The 17,809-nt window shown below is 41.8% G+C and overlaps 1 protein-coding gene across 6 annotated transcripts in view; it reads left to right on the plus strand.

Annotated features, from left to right (window-relative positions):
• Positions 1-14,188, plus strand: part of TLE4 (TLE family member 4, transcriptional corepressor) — a 153,542-nt gene extending 139,354 nt beyond the window's left edge. For all 6 annotated transcript variants that reach the window (XM_055426929.2, XM_055426930.2, XM_055426933.2 and 3 more), the window contains 6 exons: positions 6,147-6,396; positions 7,578-7,825; positions 9,178-9,325; positions 10,043-10,193; positions 10,547-10,623; positions 12,509-14,188. In XM_055426929.2, the coding sequence (XP_055282904.1) occupies positions 6,147-6,396; positions 7,578-7,825; positions 9,178-9,325; positions 10,043-10,193; positions 10,547-10,623; positions 12,509-12,616 (982 nt within the window). In that variant the 3' untranslated portion in view covers positions 12,617-14,188. The remainder of the gene's footprint in view (positions 1-6,146; positions 6,397-7,577; positions 7,826-9,177; positions 9,326-10,042; positions 10,194-10,546; positions 10,624-12,508) is intronic.
• The last annotated feature ends 3,621 nt before the right edge of the window (positions 14,189-17,809 follow it).

Consider the following 17,809-nt stretch of genomic DNA (forward strand, 5'->3'; position numbering starts at 1 on the left):
GATGGAGAGGTTTCTTGAGGGAAGTGGTGTGGTCCATTTTCAGGTATGTGTGTGGAGTTACCATTTAGTCACCAGGCAGGTGTTCCCAGAGCTGTAGTGTAACCACTGCCAGGTGAGGTGGTGCATCACCCTTTCTGTAAGGGTGGTGGGTAGCAGGATGGCTTAAGAGTTTTTGTTCCTGGAGTTACCAAGTCACACCTAATTCAGTTGGCAAATGACATCAGGAAACCCCAAAGAGAGCATGGTATGTTCATTAGGGGTTGGGTTCTGGAGTGTGATAGATCCAAGGTTGAATTCTGACTCTGCCAGTTGACACTAGGAAGGAACTGACTTTATGCAGTTTCTCAACTTTGTGAGCCTCAGTTGGCTCATCTTTAAAAACAGGGCTGGCACCTTCCTGATAAGAAGGGCATGAGGATGAGATGATATGATAGAGGTTTAGTACAGTGTTTGGTTTACAGTGACTATTCAGTCACCTGCTGCATCATTTCCTCTTGAGCTTTGCCCAGGTAATTATCAGTTTTTCAATTGCTTATGCAATAGAACATAGTGGGAGGCAGAGATACCGTAAGAAGATTAGACTGAGTATATTAGAGTCCCTCTTCCTATCTCTGTGTGTCTTTAACATGGCACCAAGACATACAAATTAGCACTTATTATGCATATAGAGAGAAATAATTTTATTTTAGGTTTTTACAGAAGAGATGATGTAATATGGCTTCTGGATCACAGGATGGAGAGTTGTGACACTTGTGCATGTTTTTCAGCAGGAAAACTATCTTTTGTGTTACAACATAAAACATAATAAATCACCTAAAGGCCTTCTTCACCACATACAGAAAGGAACTGCTTTTCTTTAGAAGGACTTGAAACATTTGTGCATCTCTCTCCTTGTTTTGTTTTTTAACAGAATAGTTAGATATTATCACAAATTATAATTAAATGAATGTTCCAAACTAATGAATAAAATAGCATTTACTTGCTAATTCACATTGGGTCCTTTTGCTTATTCTGTTGAATTAACAGAAGTTCCTCTCAATAAGTAACTGAAATGACAACAGAGTTTAATTTTACATCAGCCAGAAGTGGACTATTTTTCTCACATGCTACTTATATGAGACTTTTATAAATAATATAAAAGTATTCAGTTGAAACCATTGCACTAATTATTGCATGTGACTTCAGCCATAACAAAAAGTCTCAGGTTTATGGATTTTAAGCTGCTCACGATTCAGAAATTCTTCTCTGCTGTTGTTTTTATTTGTTTTTATAAAGCAAGATTTTTCAAAATAGGAGCAATTCCTGGCACACAGTAAACTCTCAAGTTTTATTTGTTGGCTGGTTAACCTGCTAGTGGGTTCATACGCTCCCAGAACCCAATTCTCTGTCCTATCGAATGCTGCATGGAGTGCAACAACCAGACCTTTTTTTGTGAATTTAGGGTCTAGTTCAGTCTTAGGAGCCATCAGATGCTTGGAGAAGGTGTCATGCAGCTTGGAAGTGATGAGTGTGATGTTATGGAACTGGGCCTCTCACAGAGGGAGGAGGAAGTACAGGTGGGAACGCCAAGAACCTTCTGAGCTGTGCTGGGTTTTCATCCAAATATGATGATCCAAATAAAATAGCATCCTCAATACACATGTTTTAAACAGGTCGATTTGCAGATGTCTGAATTGTTTGAAGTATAGTTCTGTCAGGAAGTCCAAACTTCCTTTCTCTTGACCATCTCCTTTGGAGACCACTCGTAGTAGCTCTTTATAGCTTCATCTGCCGAGAGGGAGAGAGAGAGACAGGGTAGAGAGGCTGGGGGGAAGAGAGAGAGAGATTTTATCAAGCTAGCTCCTTCACCACTTAACTGTGTTGGGTCACTGCTGAATTAGTGAATTCCTGAATTAAAACCAATCCAGGACTTCCCAAAATCATTTCCCCTTATCATTTTAGAGCTGTTTCCCTCCACCTGGAAGAGTTTTTCCATCTTCCTCTTTGGTGAAGTCTTTCCATTCTCTAAAATCCATCTCCAGTACTATGTCTTTCATGAAACATAAGCTTTATTTTTGCTCTTTGAACCACGACAGAACTTCATTCTTCCGTCTTGTACCTGATATTGTAACCCATTTTATACTTTTCTCATCATACTTCCTAGATTATAAGCCACTTACAGGCAAGGCCAACATCTTACCTGGTTTTGTATCTCAGCATGACGTCTGTATCAGAATATGTGAATAAGGAGTATTGATGCATTTAATTGGATAGAGAAAAAAATAGATTTTCAAGGCTGCACCTTTCTCATTTCTGGAAAGGTTGGCTTTCATTACACATTCCAATACTCTTTGCTAGCTATACATCAGAGTTTGTTGAAATCTGATAATAAGTGTGTACTAGAACTTTCTTTTTTCCAGTCTTAAGTCTCATTTATATGTATGTATTTATATATATATATATATGTATATTTTAATAGTAAACAGAGGGCTGCATTATGCCCTTAATGCAAGGAGACTCTTGACATTCTTAACTCAGGGAGTTCCAGGAACATAGTAGGTGCTCATAGAGAGGTTGGGGTTGAGTTGAAGAATGTCATGTTGGAAACCTCAAAAGAAATTATGTGCCTGGTTTCTTAACTATTTAAATTCTCAAGGCTCTTTAAAAATCATTAGTTATTCTGGAGGGGAGTGAAGGGATATCTTTTCAAGGAAATTATCATTAAGAATGTATAACACCATCTCTAAACTTGGAATAATCTTCCTTTCTTTTAAGATTTACTTCATGACCTCTTAATTGCTAAATCCGTTAGCCTTTGTCTTCCCTCAGAATTTCACTGCCTTCCCCTCCTTGCATGAACTGACATCAGCTCTCTGCTGAGGAGGCTCTCCACCTGCAACTCTCCATGGGCTGCCCTTTCATTTACTTCACGTCAGCCATCCTCAAAGCCAATGGCAGGTTTATAAAGGCTGTGCCGTCCTCCCCACCTCCTGTTCCATTCCACTGTCTTCTAGAATTAAACTCATTCTGCCTTCACGTGAAAACCCAACCCATCTCAAATGTGTGCCTGAGTCTCCAGCCCCTCTTCTGCCTTGTTGGGAGATTTCTCAGTTAATTTAAGACTTTACACTTGGTTTGGGATCTTCCTCTACGCAGAGGCTGCCGTCATCCTGGGTGTCAGTGGTACACAGGATCAGCCCTTCCATAACCTCATCTCAGGGCTTGGACCACATCATCTCTAATGAACTTCTGTCCTCTTTGACATCACTTATCTACTTAATAGACCCCAGGGAAGACCTTGTCATCACTCTCCACTGTGTCACCTTCATGAGCCCCACATGCCATTGAGAACGGCGTTCTCTGCCTCTACACAGCCACAGAAATCTTTGGAATTGCAAATCTGTTCCCAGCTTTCTTACAGTCTCTCAAGCCAAGGCTACCAGCTTCTCCCCTCAATTGCCACATTAGTCCCCTGACTAGTTTTCCTTCTTCCATTCTCATCCAACAACTAGAACAATCCTTTGAAAACATGAACTGAATTGCGTCACTCCCTGCCTTACACAGAAGTCTGCAGTGACTTCCCGTTCTGCTCAGAATAACAGCCCACATTCCACAACACAGCCTCTGAGGCCTTTTTAACATGGGTCCCGCCTCTTCCTTCAGCCTCTCACTCTCCAGTGAGTGCTCACTGGCCTCCTCACATGGCTCTTCTAGAACTTCAGATTTGTTGTTCCCGTCCTGGCACTCTCCTCCTCTCTATGTGTGAGACTGGGTCCTGCCTTCATGCCTCAGCTTGTGCACCATCTCAGACCTCACTGTGCACTTTTAGTCTCTCTTATATGAAACCATGTGTGTGTGTGTGAGAGAGAGAGAATTGCTGTCTGAGGTTATTTATTTATCTGCTTGTATATTATCTCTCTTCCCTTCTATAATGTAGGCTCTGGAGATAGGAACTTGGTCTATGTTGTTCACCTCTGATTCCCCACCATCTGATGGTATTTGGCACATATTGGGCATTTATTTAGTAACTATTTTCTGACTGAGTAGTGTAACATTCTGCCTCCCTCTGGCCTTCAGTTGACCATCCTCTTTCTCCTCATACCATCTTCCTTTCTTGGCCAAGGTAGTTTAATACCTGTTCTTTATATTGCAGCCCAATTGCCCCAAATGGGGCAATTTTCCCTATTCTTTTCACTTTGTCAAATTCTCCATTGTTCATAGCACTGACCATATGACAGCTTTATTTATGTGAGTATCTCACTGATGCACCAGTGTATCAGCCCCTCAGTCCATCTGCCAATTACCCCAATGCCCAAAATGTAACTTTAGGAGAACAGGGGATATGTGGGTTGTTTTTCTCTTCGTTGCATCAAGTGCGTCATGCACTGGGATACCCAAGAAATACGTTATTGACCATCTATGCCCCTTTCCATGTTAGCATGTCTCCTGATTTTCTTTCTGACTGCTCTTGCTGGGGTCCCCTAAATATTGTAAGCTTTTTCTTAAATTCTGTATCTAGTCTGCTCATTGCATAATCTGCCCCAAATTTATCCTTTTCTGCTCCTTTAGCTTCAACTCTTGCCACTTTGTGGATGAGCACACAGTGATCTTTCTGACCTAATCTCTCTTCTGAATCACAGTGCTTAACTTCCAGTTGAGGTGTTTGATTCCTCACCTGCCCTCAAGTTGAAGAAAACCATACTGTTTACCTCCCCACATGTCTCCCCTTTGGTTATTCCTCCCTGTCACTCTCACTGATGTGTATTGTAGCCTTGCTAGTCACTTGGTTCCAAGCCTGAGCACCCTTCTCAGCATCTCTCTCTCCCAGGCCACACATCCAACACATCTCCAAGTCCTGCTTTGACCAAAAAAATATATTTCTTGGTTTCCCGGCTTCCCACCACTTCCCCCCTCAGCAGTCTGACATACTGCTTCTCTTCCATATCCCAGTTCTCAGTGTAGTCTACAGAGCAAGAGAAAGCCCTCTGCCCTCTGGTCCCCAAATCTTCCACAGCTTTGTCCTTTCTGGGGACTTTCAAGATGTTGTTGATGATACCCCCTCAGTAATGAGTCAGATTTGGATGCGTGTGGCTATTCTGTAGACTTTTGCACCAAAAGTCTAGAACTAGAAACTATTTTGATTCTAAAACTTCCTGATAGATCCAGGCTCCTGTCCTTTTGTCTACCCATAAATGCTTTTCCTTGGTATGTCTTTCATAAACTCCTTCCCGTAAACAGAGCACATTCTAAAGCTCCATGCCAAGGAACATGACATCATTTCCAAAGTGGGCTGCTGCCCATGACGTTACCCGAGACAGGCCCTGCTCCCTCCTGCTCACTGCCAACATCTCCCACCTCCTGGAACCCAGCTTGCATCATAACAGCCTTACTTGTCATCTCTTCCCTGAATTCAGTGCCTTAAGAATAGAGATGTCTGTTGAGGGAGGTGCTTGAACTTAAGTGAACAAATGCTTTTACAACCAGAGGGTTTTCCCCGGAAATGACTTGGAAATGGAGCTGCTGATAGGCACTAACAGGTGGGCCCCTGGGGCAGTCACACAGGAGGCTTTTTTAGGTTCTGATTCCATTGGGAATTATTGGGATTTGTTATTGTCAAGTCTGATGGAACTTTATCCAAAAAGTTTTTATTCTTTTTGGTGGCTTATATGCCATTTCACCATGTAGGCTTAAAGCATTGTAATGCCTTAAAACTTCATAATTTTAGCTTACTGATTTTCATTAGTCACTTGATTGGAGTGAGGTGATCTATAGGTCAAAATCTTATCACAGGCTTCTGAATCACCTGAATTACAAGGCAATTTCAGTTTGCAAGATGACTGGAGGTGTAGACAGTATGCTGGGTATTGGTAATCTTATTTAATTCTCTGAGAAGTATAGGTCGCATTCACTCCATTTTAAAGATAGACACTGTGTCATTACTGATGTCATACAGCAGGTAGCGAAGAGCTGACCTGATATTTGATCAGAGACTTAGAGCTGTGGGTCTGAAAGTTAAGTTCTTTCCACCATATTCAGTAAATTTGACCTGTTTGCAAATCATAAGTAGCACTGAAAATGTTTTATTTCTCATCTCATTACAGTGATCAGTTAAGTAACATTTTTCACATTCTCCTTTTTCCTTTCTTGTCTCCTTCCCACTGTCTTAGGGCATACTCCTTCCACGTTACTGCAGACGGTCAGATGCAGCCTGTCCCCTTTCCCCCGGATGCCCTTATCGGCCCCGGCATTCCCCGACACGCTCGCCAGATCAACACCCTGAACCATGGGGAGGTGGTGTGCGCGGTGACCATCAGCAACCCCACACGACACGTGTACACGGGTGGGAAGGGCTGCGTCAAGGTCTGGGACATTAGTCACCCTGGCAACAAGAGCCCCGTCTCTCAGCTCGACTGTCTGGTGAGTGAACATGAATGAACATGTTTTAAGCCTTCATTCACAAAATAGGCTGGATGTACCAACAGCACGCAGATTGATCCCAAGTGAGTGGCTGTCTTCAGTGGTTTGTGGTTTTTAACTTGGCCGCTGTCTTCTTTCAGTTACTCAAGATAGATTCATCTGGTTCTTCACATGTGGCATGTACTCCAGTTCAGTTTTCATTCACCCTGCCCAGTTCCTGGGAGCAGGCAGTTTACTTGTTTTCCTGTCTGATTAAAAAAGTTTTAAGAAAACTAAGACAGCACTTGGAGCGGTTAGGACTCTTCACTAGAGGGATGGGTTCAGTCCCTGGTTGGAGAACTAAAACTCTATAGGCCACTTGGCAGTAGCCAAAATAAAAAAGACTAAGAGCCCATGGTGGTTTCTGTGAGAGTGCACCCAAGTATCAAATTCTGTCACTTTTGAAGACAAGTAACTTAATACTTCAAGTGATAAACACCAGCTATGCCCTTATCTGTCTCATGGGTATTTGTCCTTAAGTTACTTAAATTTCAGTTTGATTTTCTTCCTTGGATAAACAGGAGAATTTTTGCAGCAGCACAGAGCTAGGTCAGTTTACCGTAGTTACACAAGACTTCCATAACCTCATGAGCTGAGGACTTGTCTTTTTCCTGTCACTTAACAAACCTTGATCAAGCCTTGCCTCCGGTTGGGTCTGCTTATTCAAGCCCACAATGTCCCTTGGCCAGGTAATGCAGGGCCTCACGATAGGAAGAGACTGCAAGGTATCTAAGTCCTTGGCACTTTCTTGGTGGCAGAGAAGCAGGGCCTTTCCCAGCCAGATCAGCCTGGGAACTGAGAACCCAGACCTGGCTGCTCCAGGGTGGTGAGGGATGCTGAGTCTGTGGGTGCAAATGACTCTGGCGGCTGGTTGACTTGCTGGTGGTGGGAGTGGGTCTAGATCTTTGTATTTTCATGCTAATTAAGATTAAATATCTCAGTGCTAAATTTTGTAGATCAAGTTTAAGTACTTCCTTAATTTCATGTAATTTGCTAGCATTAATCCACTTTATCATTGTCATAAGTGAAAATGGCTCATTAAATCCAGGAGGGAACACAATACTTTTATGAATTTCTGCTCTCATGTTAATGCTGTTTTCCTTTCCTCATGAGTAACCTCTTGATGGGTTTTGTCTCTACAGAACAGGGATAACTACATCCGTTCCTGCCGATTGCTCCCTGATGGTCGTACCCTAATTGTGGGAGGGGAAGCCAGTACCCTGTCCATCTGGGACCTGGCAGCTCCCACTCCACGCATCAAGGCAGAGCTGACGTCCTCAGCCCCCGCCTGCTACGCCCTGGCCATCAGTCCCGACTCCAAGGTCTGCTTCTCCTGCTGCAGCGACGGCAACATTGCTGTGTGGGACCTGCACAACCAGACGCTGGTGAGGTGGGTCATCAGGATCCCGCTCCAGGGCCAAGGACTTAACTGTGCTGTGCCAGGGAGCTGTGTGTGTATTTTCAAGACGATGAAATACAACTATCTTACTCAAAATTGTTAAGAGGAGAGAGCCATTTTAAGATGCCGTAAAATCTTGTTTTCTGCACCATTTGAACTTTATTGGATAAGGGCTTCTTTTTTCTTTTTTTTGAATTATACTAAGCACATCCAATTCACATTTTAAAATATGAGGTCGGTTTTACATAATTAATACATGTAAGGTGTCCATGACCTCATGAGCTCATTAGACACCTATAATTTGCCATCTGTGCTAACAAACCATCCTTGTTGATAGACACTCATTGAGAAGGTTCACCGTGTGTGTCTCTCTCCTTGGTGCCACGTGTATCTGACACAGTCTTTCATTTTGACAAATAATCATGGAGCTTCTACACTGGGCCCAGGCGTTGTGTCTGGTGTACCTCACCCTGAAACGGTGTAGATAATCTGTAGTCCCCCCTTTCAGGACGAATAGAAATAATTGTATTTGTTAGAAATGAGGTGATATAGGATTGGCATTAATAGGAAAAGCCTTGAAGCACATGTGATCTTCAGGTGTCAACACCTGAGAGAGCAGGAGACAAGAGGTGTGAACCGCTGAAGGGTCTGCGGAGATTGTAATGGAGCTCAGCGACAGGGTGAAGAAGAGACCCCTGCTGTCCATCTGTAACTTATTTTGCAGGATGCAACTCTATAAATTATTCCCAAAACAGTAGTCATCAGTTTTTTCCCTTTAGGGTACAGTTATGAGGACCTGCTTCTAATCCCCGCCCCCAGCACCCGTTTCTTACACATTTTACATGCTCCTGGGGCAGCCTCCTACATTGCATTGTTGCTCAGTGGCAGAATTTGTCCTGCCCCTTGCTATGCTCCTCCTCAGAGCTTTCAGAAGGGAAGGAACTCCTACATCCTCCTGCCTTCTCTCCTTCCTTCATATCCCAAGGATAGAGTAGGTCTCAGATCATGTCTTCGCTTAATTCATATTCATGTAGCTGTATTCTCGTTTCAGATGGACATCTTTTTCTATCAGTTATTTCAGTCATGTTTTAGCATATGAGTAATTTGAAGAGCACTTCCTAAGTTTTCATAAATAAAAAGTGCAGGAGATTCAGCATCTCAATTAAACTTTAATCTCTCTACATATATGCTTTGTTATTATTTTGAATAATAGAAAACCTAATAAACCAAAAGGAAATATACCAATCAGGCCTGCAGTGAAACTGATGACTGAGGAATTCTAAACTAAGTTCACCTAAACACTTAAAAAGTTCAAGGACTTTTCTCCATGTTGGCATCTTCAGGCAATTCCAGGGCCACACAGATGGCGCCAGCTGTATTGACATCTCTAATGATGGCACCAAGCTCTGGACGGGCGGCTTGGACAACACGGTCCGGTCCTGGGACCTGCGCGAGGGGCGGCAGCTGCAGCAGCATGACTTCACCTCCCAGGTGTGTGCTCGAGCACGTGCCATCTTAGAGACTGGATTGAGTGAGATATATGAGAGACTTGAGCAGCAATTTGTTTACCATGTGACCAGGTGGCACGAGTGGTAAAGAACCCGCCTGCTGATGCAGGAGACATAAGAGATGCGGGTTCGATCCCTGGTTGGGAAGATCCCCTGGAGGGAGGACATGGCAACCCACTCCAGTATTCTTGCCTGGAAAATCCAGTGGACAGAGGAGCCTGGTGGGCTACAGTCCATAGAATTGCAAAGAATCGGACACGACCAAAGTGACTTAACCCACACACATGACTTTGTGAGATATATCAGAGACTTCAACAGCAATTCCTTTACCATGTGACAGTCACTTTTGACGCTGAATTAGTTAAGAAAAATTTTATTGTCAAAATACAATGGTATATATTTTATTGACAGATTTTTTTGAAGTCTCATTTATTACAAGCTTTTCGCAAACTTTTATTTCAATAACCATTACTCTGTAGACCTTTGAATTTCTCACAATTGATTAATAAGTTAGATTGTGGACATCTGACTTATTACTTGGAGTTACACGTTTGCCTTTGATTTCTTCCTGCACAGTTAACATTGTCTTGATACCTTTCATCATTTAAGTAGTATCCCCAGAGGAAGCAGTGCCTCACCTCCCTGTTAAAGGAAGTACATCCTCTGTAGCCACCATCATTGTCACCTGTTTCCATTCTAGATCTTTTCTCTGGGCTACTGCCCAACCGGAGAGTGGCTGGCAGTGGGGATGGAGAACAGCAACGTGGAGGTGCTGCATGTCACCAAGCCCGACAAGTACCAGCTCCACCTGCACGAGAGCTGCGTGCTGTCGCTCAAGTTTGCCCACTGTGGTAAGCAAGCCCCCCATGTCTACCATCTGCTCTTCCACCTTCCTGCTGCTTTGTTTCAAGTCAGAGCTTCAGTTCATGGATGTGTCCCTCCTCAGAATTCTCTTCCTTTCTCACACATGCCTGCTTCCCTAATACTGTGTCACTTTCTGGTATCTCTCTACTTCATCATTGTCCTAAGTATAAATAACTCATTTATACAGTGTGAGAGTGGGCTTTATCTTTCCAATGAAAAGACACTCTTACTTGTTTCAGATTAGGTAAGTTTTCTGTGTATCATTGATGCTCTGTAACACAAATCTTGGGACTCTGACAAAGTAATAGACAGTGCCTTTTTTGAAACCCTATTTCTTTAGGCAAATGGTTTGTAAGCACGGGAAAGGACAACCTTCTGAATGCCTGGAGGACACCTTATGGGGCCAGTATATTCCAGGTAACGCTGCACATGTGTAGCCTTCACCCCCAGCATGCTCACCGCCTGGTGCTCGGTGCCGTGTGGTTCTCTGACTCCTGTTTATGTGTTAGAATAGAAGTTTCATGTCTTTTCTGAAACTTTATTTTTTGCACTGTGGCTTTTAAAAATTTTGTGTAAAATTTGAGCGTTTTGCTTGAATGCTAATTAGCATGTTACCAATATTTCTGTCCCCTCTACCCCAAAAAGAGTGCTATAGGAAACTAATAAATTTGGACTAATTTTATAAACTTTTATTCTTATTAACTCAGTGGTACTTTGTGTAGTTTGTGGAATTATTTGTAGGAGAACTGGACTATTGGCATGATACACACACACAAGTCTGATTTCTCTTTCTAGTGTGTGAGAATTTCATAAGCAAGACAAAGATTTCCTTTTTAACCTTATGTATTAGGGATGCTATTTCCTAGGTGGTTTTAGGAATAGCATAATAGATTTGCAGCCTTCTTTACCAGGTGGTATTAAGTCATCATAGAGGAGATTATTTCATTTGAATCTAAAATTGCATATATTGAGTGAAAGTACTATGCAAGATAATAAAACAAAAATAGCATATTCTTGCTGTCTTGAAGTTTATAATGTAACAGAGTGGTTTTTGTATCATAACTTTTGAATGGTCGCAACTGGCACTTTTTTAAAAACGTATTTATTTTTGGCTGTGCTGGGTCTTTGTTGCTGTGTGCGGACTTTGTCTAGTTGCAGTGTGCAGGCTTCTCATTGTGGTGGCTTCATCTAGGTTCGTGGGCTCAGTAGTTGCGACTTCGGGGCTCTAGAGTATTGGCTCAGTAGTTGTAGTACACGGGTTTTGTTGCCCCGAAGCATGTAGAATCTTCCTGGACCAGAGATCGAACTCATGTCCCCGCATGAGCAGGCAGATTCTTAACCACTGGACTACCAGGGAAGTCCCCAACCAGCACTTTTTTGAAATATGAAAATACTTTAAGAGTATATCTTTTTGTAATAAGTGTGTTATATCTTGTATCTGCTGGTTTGGGCAGTAAAAGGTATTTAATACAGGTTGCAATCTGAAAGTTTGGGAAATGCTGGTGGTAGGTTAGCATCTACATGTCAAACCTTTATTTTTTTTTAACTATTCAAAGCCCCAGTAAAATCTTGTGGGATTTGTTTGTTTATTTAGCACAGTTAAAAGTTAACTGTGAATGCTTTGCAATTGGTGTAGTTGAATGTGGTACTAGAACTCTATGAGGGGTATATTTTCCCTCCTGACCATTGACCTCGCTCCCACTTGCACATTTACGTTCTGTTTTTACATGAGGGTCAACTAGGATTTATATTAGAAATATTTTTACATTCCCTGTCTCAAAAAAATAGTCTTTTCAGTGCAGTTCCCCCTTATTTAACCTCATCTGGACTCTGAGACTACCCTCTGAGGTGGCAGATGGGTAAAATAGGGCCAGACAGGTTAAGTGATGTGTCTAGTGTTCTGCAGCTCCATCTACACCCTAGCCATCTGAGTGAAACCGAGGGTTTTCATACTGAGAACACTGCCCTTAGCTGGAGACCAGGATTTGCAGTAAAGCCTTCCTTCATCAGCAGGGGGATTTGTACCATGGACTTGCCTGGTGCTCACTGTCCCCATCTCCCCCACCCCCCCAGTACAAGAACCTCCAGACCGACAGAGTGAAGTGTCAGTGGGAATGCACCTGGCTCAGCCGTTTTAAGAATATACCTTAAAGGGACTTAAGAGACTACATTTCCTCCTTGGGCTCCTGCTTTAGTCAAGGGAACATGCTCTGCTTCTTTTTGCTCTGAGTCTTCCAGTCCTGCCTCTCAATATTCACGGGTTTTTCTTTCAGTCTTTAACGTGTTTGTGTGTCTCTTCCAGTCCAAAGAATCCTCATCGGTGCTCAGCTGTGACATTTCTGTGGATGACAAATACATTGTCACTGGCTCTGGGGACAAGAAGGCCACGGTTTATGAAGTTATTTATTAAGGACAAATCTTCATGAGGAATGGACTCCTTCTCCTTGTAGCACTTTTTTCTCTCATCCTCTGTTCCCCCGCATCCAAAACCAAGGATTTCCTATTACTCATTGCAGTTGTGGAGTCAACCCCTCCTCCCCCACTTCCTCCCTGCTATTGAATTGTGAATACTCATTAAGAACCTGTGATATCAAAATCTTCAGCTATCTACTTGGAAGATCATGGATAACCCTACTTAACAGTGAAAAGAATCTTTAATTATGTATTATATCTGTAATATATTTATTTTGTTTAAAGAAGGCTTTCTAACAATGACTGACTAAATAAAGCTGTCTGTTCCTGCATTGGTAATGAAGATGCGTTGTACTTGATACCCATTCCCCCCTTTTTTTTGGCAAAGGAGGGGAAAGGCAGGTTTAAAATAACTGATTAAAAATGTCACTAAATGTAGACTAATGACTGTATAGAGATGTGAGATGTATAATTACATACGGAAGCAATATGTTGCTGTGGTAGATTTTTTTTGTTTTTGTTTTTACATATTTTAAAAGATATTTGGAAATTTAAGCAATTAGAATGTGACAGATCACATCATATTCGAGTCTATTCGGACAACTTTAACAAATATATCTATAGCTTTAGATTATATTCAATAAAAGTACTTGGACTTTTTTTTTCTTTTTTGACTTGTTGACAAGTGTCTTTGTAATATGTTTTTAATTCCTTTTTTATTGTATTATAGACAGATGAACAAATTAAATTTGGCCTCAAAGGGAGAACTTAATCCCTTCTGGATATTTTTGCCACATTTCTTTGCAAAGGGAGATGTAAGCCTTTAGGCAGTTTTATCTACGAGAAATTAGGGGCTATTTTTTGGCATGTTCTTTGGGAGTGGCGCAGATCCAGGGGAGGAGTCCTCCCCTGTGCAGGTCAGGTCTTTTACAAGACAAGGACAGCAGAGGAGGATTTGCAAGGGCCTCCCTCTGAAAACCAGGAAGAATGGACTCTCACCTGGGATGAGGACTTGCTTTCTTTACCTCCGGTTCTTTCCATGTCTTAGTTGGATGTCCCTGAAATGGACACAGGCTATGCCATTGTGCCGGAAACATTGTTGTTATCTTTTATGTTGTTGTTGTTGTGTTAAACTATGATATGTGACTTCTTTTTTTAATTATTATTATTTTGTTCGAATGCTTTAAAAAAATCTTTTAAGTCTGTGGATCTGCTGATGTACAGTGCCTTTGCTGCTATGGATCAAAATCAAGAGAACTGTGTAGATAAACTTTATTGTATAAGTAGAAAATTACTTAATTTCGTACTAGAAATGGATGGATGCTGCAAGTTGAAATGGACTGTCCATTGACGTTCCTAATGTGGTAGCAGAAAACAAAATGGTGTCTTAAGTGCTTAGTGTTTGATGTCATTAACAGTTTCGTAAAACTCTACAGTGTAGAAAGATTTTGATACTAAACCGTGCATTGTACATAGTTCTAATGCATTGTATTGACCACCAGTACTTCTATAATGGTAGATTGTTTGTGCATTCAGACTTTTAAGCATTAAACATAAGTGACTTCTAGTATGCTTATTTCTAATTTTTTGTTTTGCTGGCTTTAGTGTTTTTTTTTTTTTTTTTACTATATATATATAGTACTATATATATAAAACCACTCCTGTATATTAAGACTTATTAGTTTTATTCAAGGGAGATTGTTGTTAAAAAGTCATGTCAGGCTTTTTATTGTTGCTCTTTTAATTCTGTTTTTGTTTTTACTTGAGAAGAGCTAGAAGGGAGAGTGGAGAGAAGTTACTGATGACAGGTTGCTACCAAACCTCTTTAGTTTGTCAAAAAGTTGGCTTGTTACTCAAAAGTCTCGATGTCTTAGAGCTGTACAGTGCTGTGCTATTCAGTATGGTTACCACTAGTTGGCCATTTGTGGCTATTTAACTTTGATTAAAATTAAAAATTCAATTTGTCCATCATACTAACTGCATTTCAAATGTTCAGCTTGCCATATGTGCCTAATGGTTATCATGTTGGACTCCATAAATCTGTAGACATTTACATCATCACAGAAAGTTCTGTGAGACCAATGGTGCTTTAGAGTTAGCACATGCATACTATTTCCAGCCTTTGCAAAACATTTCCAACTTGAAACACTGAAGTCTTTGAAAGCTTAAGATCCCTTGGGCTGCTCCTGGTTGAGTGTGTGAAGCTTCAGCATAAGAAAGCACGTAAAGAATTCTAAACTTTGGGATTCAAAAACCTATCATTTTATAGATCCACTGGGTAGAAAGAAGACTGAAGATTGGGAGCCTCATGGTGGTCTGGAGCGTCTCGGTGATTTAGCTGTATGAGTGTTAGGTGCTAAGAATTCATCAGTGTTCATCGTGGAAGTAACACTTCAAATGTGAGTGCTCTGACTGCTGCTATATCAGATATGATAATGTTTTAAAGTATTCTTAGCTTAATTAATTATGTTTATCCTTATTAAAATTTCTGTAAAAGTAATAGCAATTTTTTGAGTAAAAGAAAAAAAAATCATTTTGGCACAAATAATATGACACTTGCCTACTGTGTTGACAGTTGTAGAAGAAAGTGCTAGCCTCAAGCAGTTAGAATGCTTGTTTGGTGCCTGGTGGGTCAATCTGTGATGCCCTTCAATTTTTCTCTTTATAGAGAGCCAAAGCACTGGCCCTTATACTGGATTAAAAATTGAAATGAATGCATAATCAATCCTAGCTTTTTAAAATAAATGGGCGTCTTTTTTCTCATTGCATAAAGTTTTATCAGATTAGATTTTTATGTCTCTGATACCAGTCTCACGCCTACATTGATTGCACAGCAGTCTTGATGTTACTGATGTTTTAATTACTTGGTCTTCCATAGTTTTTACTTCACGTATGGTCTTGCAGGGTCTGAAGAATGACAAAGATAGAATCACCCTGAACCAAGGAAAACTTAGTTTCAATGAAAGAAGAGAATGGTGTATAGGACTAGAAGGTTGACTTACACAGAACTACCTAGAAATAAAGAAAATCCCAGATTGAAGACCTTTCAAGACTGGCAGGTCAAACATAAAGTGACAGTTGCTAGCATCTTCAAGTTTATGCAGATAAACACCTCCCTTGTGGGCCGCTACTTTTCTGTCTTTGTAACCAGTGAGCTGCAAAAGGTCTCTCTTATCTGGGAATGGTGTGCGCTGAAACTTATCACAGGCTTGTAACACCTGCAAGTGGTTGGTATTCTGCAGCCATGGGTTATCCGGAAACCCAGTTTCAAGCTGTCTCGTAACCACGAAATTCTGGGACCCCACAGCCAAGAGCAGGAGATGCTAATGGCACATTCAGAAGGCAGCATTCTGGACAGAGGCACAGGACACAGCAAGACTTTGAGTAGCTAGACCACCAGCAATGCCCTCCGCTGTCAAGACAGCCAGTTTTGTATCCTTAGTTGAACACTCTTGGACTGGCAGCATATAACTTCAAGGATTTTTCAACTGATACTTTTCGCCAGTTGTAAGGAATTTGTACCGGAATTCCTTGCCTGGAATTAAGTAAGCAGTTAAAAAATTATAAGGATGTGGGTACCAAAAGAAAGTCTTTTGACGTTCTTGGGTGTACATTTCTATAGCTACCAGCTCCTGGGTAACCTATAGAGTGATGTCAGCAGTGAGCCTTGGGTCCGACCACCCCTCAGTTTCCCACTGGGACATCAGCAGCAAAAGTAGTCTTGCCATTATCCGTGTTTCTTGTTTGTTTTGAGCTAATTGTGTTTCAGTTCAAGCTTCCATTCAGAGTTGATAGTGGAAATACTTTTATTTTTAACAACCCAAGCACATCAGAAAGCCTCTCATGTGTTGGAACATTGTAACACCAGTGCTGTTCTGGTGGTAGGAACTAACTTTCCTTATAAGCTTCTGTGAACATTGTATTTTAGTCTTGTTTGGGTTTCTGGCAGCGAGTGACAGAATTTTTGGGGTCCCAGATAGGAACTAGCAGCAGAGCTGAGCTCTCGTTTACCTCCCCCCAGGGAAGGAAATTCTCAGCTGGGATCTTAGCTGTTTGGCCCACAGGGAAGGAGAGTTCCCACAGGGCTGCTTTCAGTCCAGAGGAAAAGCATGAGCAAGTGTTTTCACCAAAGTCGCTCTGGCTGATCTCACAGCAGGCCTCGACAGGCTGGATGCTGAATTTACACAAAAGGGCACAGCTTCAGAGGAGAAACGTGATTTTCCCAAACTGTCTTCCGAAGAAGATAAGTCAGTGTGAACCCCAAGGCCCTGGACTTAGGTGGGAAGGAGGATGGAAAGGGTATCTTCCAGATGCTCTCACCTTGCTGCTCTTTGTCCCTTTTCACATGAATTAACCAGCCTAGAGACTTCGGCATCACAGCCCATCTTTAAAACTCCCAGAATCACATATTGCCTGTTACTGTGTGCATGAGGCAAAGACCCACTGTGGGCTAGTAGATTTGCCCATGCCTGACCCCGATACCGTACTGCCTCAGGCAGGAAGCCCACCTGAGGCTTCCCAACCACCGCCACTGCCCCCACCCAGTTAGACTTGACATTGTGGTTTGATGAAGATATTTGAAACTAAGTTTTCTGTTCTTTTGACAGAAAACTTAAACTCACATAAAAGGGATGATTTGTTTGAATTGGGTGCAGCAAATAAACACACATACTAAAGGTACATATGAGGTGTTTGGGTGTTGAGAATTTAGGCAGTGATTTTTTGATTCTGTTTAGATGGAGCCCAGGCTAATTCCCAATGGCTTCTAGTGACCCGTTGTTTCTCCCCGGACCTAGGTAGTAGTTGGCTATTTCTCAGTCTTTACTCGGTGCCTCCACAGCATCTTCTAAAAGAAGCTACCATAGGTGGTACCCTGGCCGTGTTTTGTGTGGTGGAAAGAATGAGCTGAGTTAGATATTTTTGTTTTTCCAGGGGGCTGGGAAGTAGTAGGAGAATGAGTTGGTGGGAATTATGTCAGAGAAAACTGTCAGGGCGAACATGTGCCTTCCTCTGGGCAAGACCCCATCAGGAACCACCTTGAGGAATGGAGTGAGATCCCCGACACCATGCATCAAGCACAGAGTCTTCTTAAAACAACTTCCCATTATTTGAAGAACTTCAGTCAGACACCTGTGTGCCCCCAGAGAGTTCCGCTTCATTACTGCTCACCTTGTTTACGGATCAAGTCTTA

The sequence above is a fragment of the Moschus berezovskii genome, chromosome 7 (genome assembly GCF_049115385.1).
Source record: "Moschus berezovskii isolate FMDL1 chromosome 7, NW_MosBer_1.0, whole genome shotgun sequence".
In the NCBI taxonomy this organism is placed as follows: Eukaryota; Metazoa; Chordata; class Mammalia; order Artiodactyla; family Moschidae; genus Moschus; species Moschus berezovskii.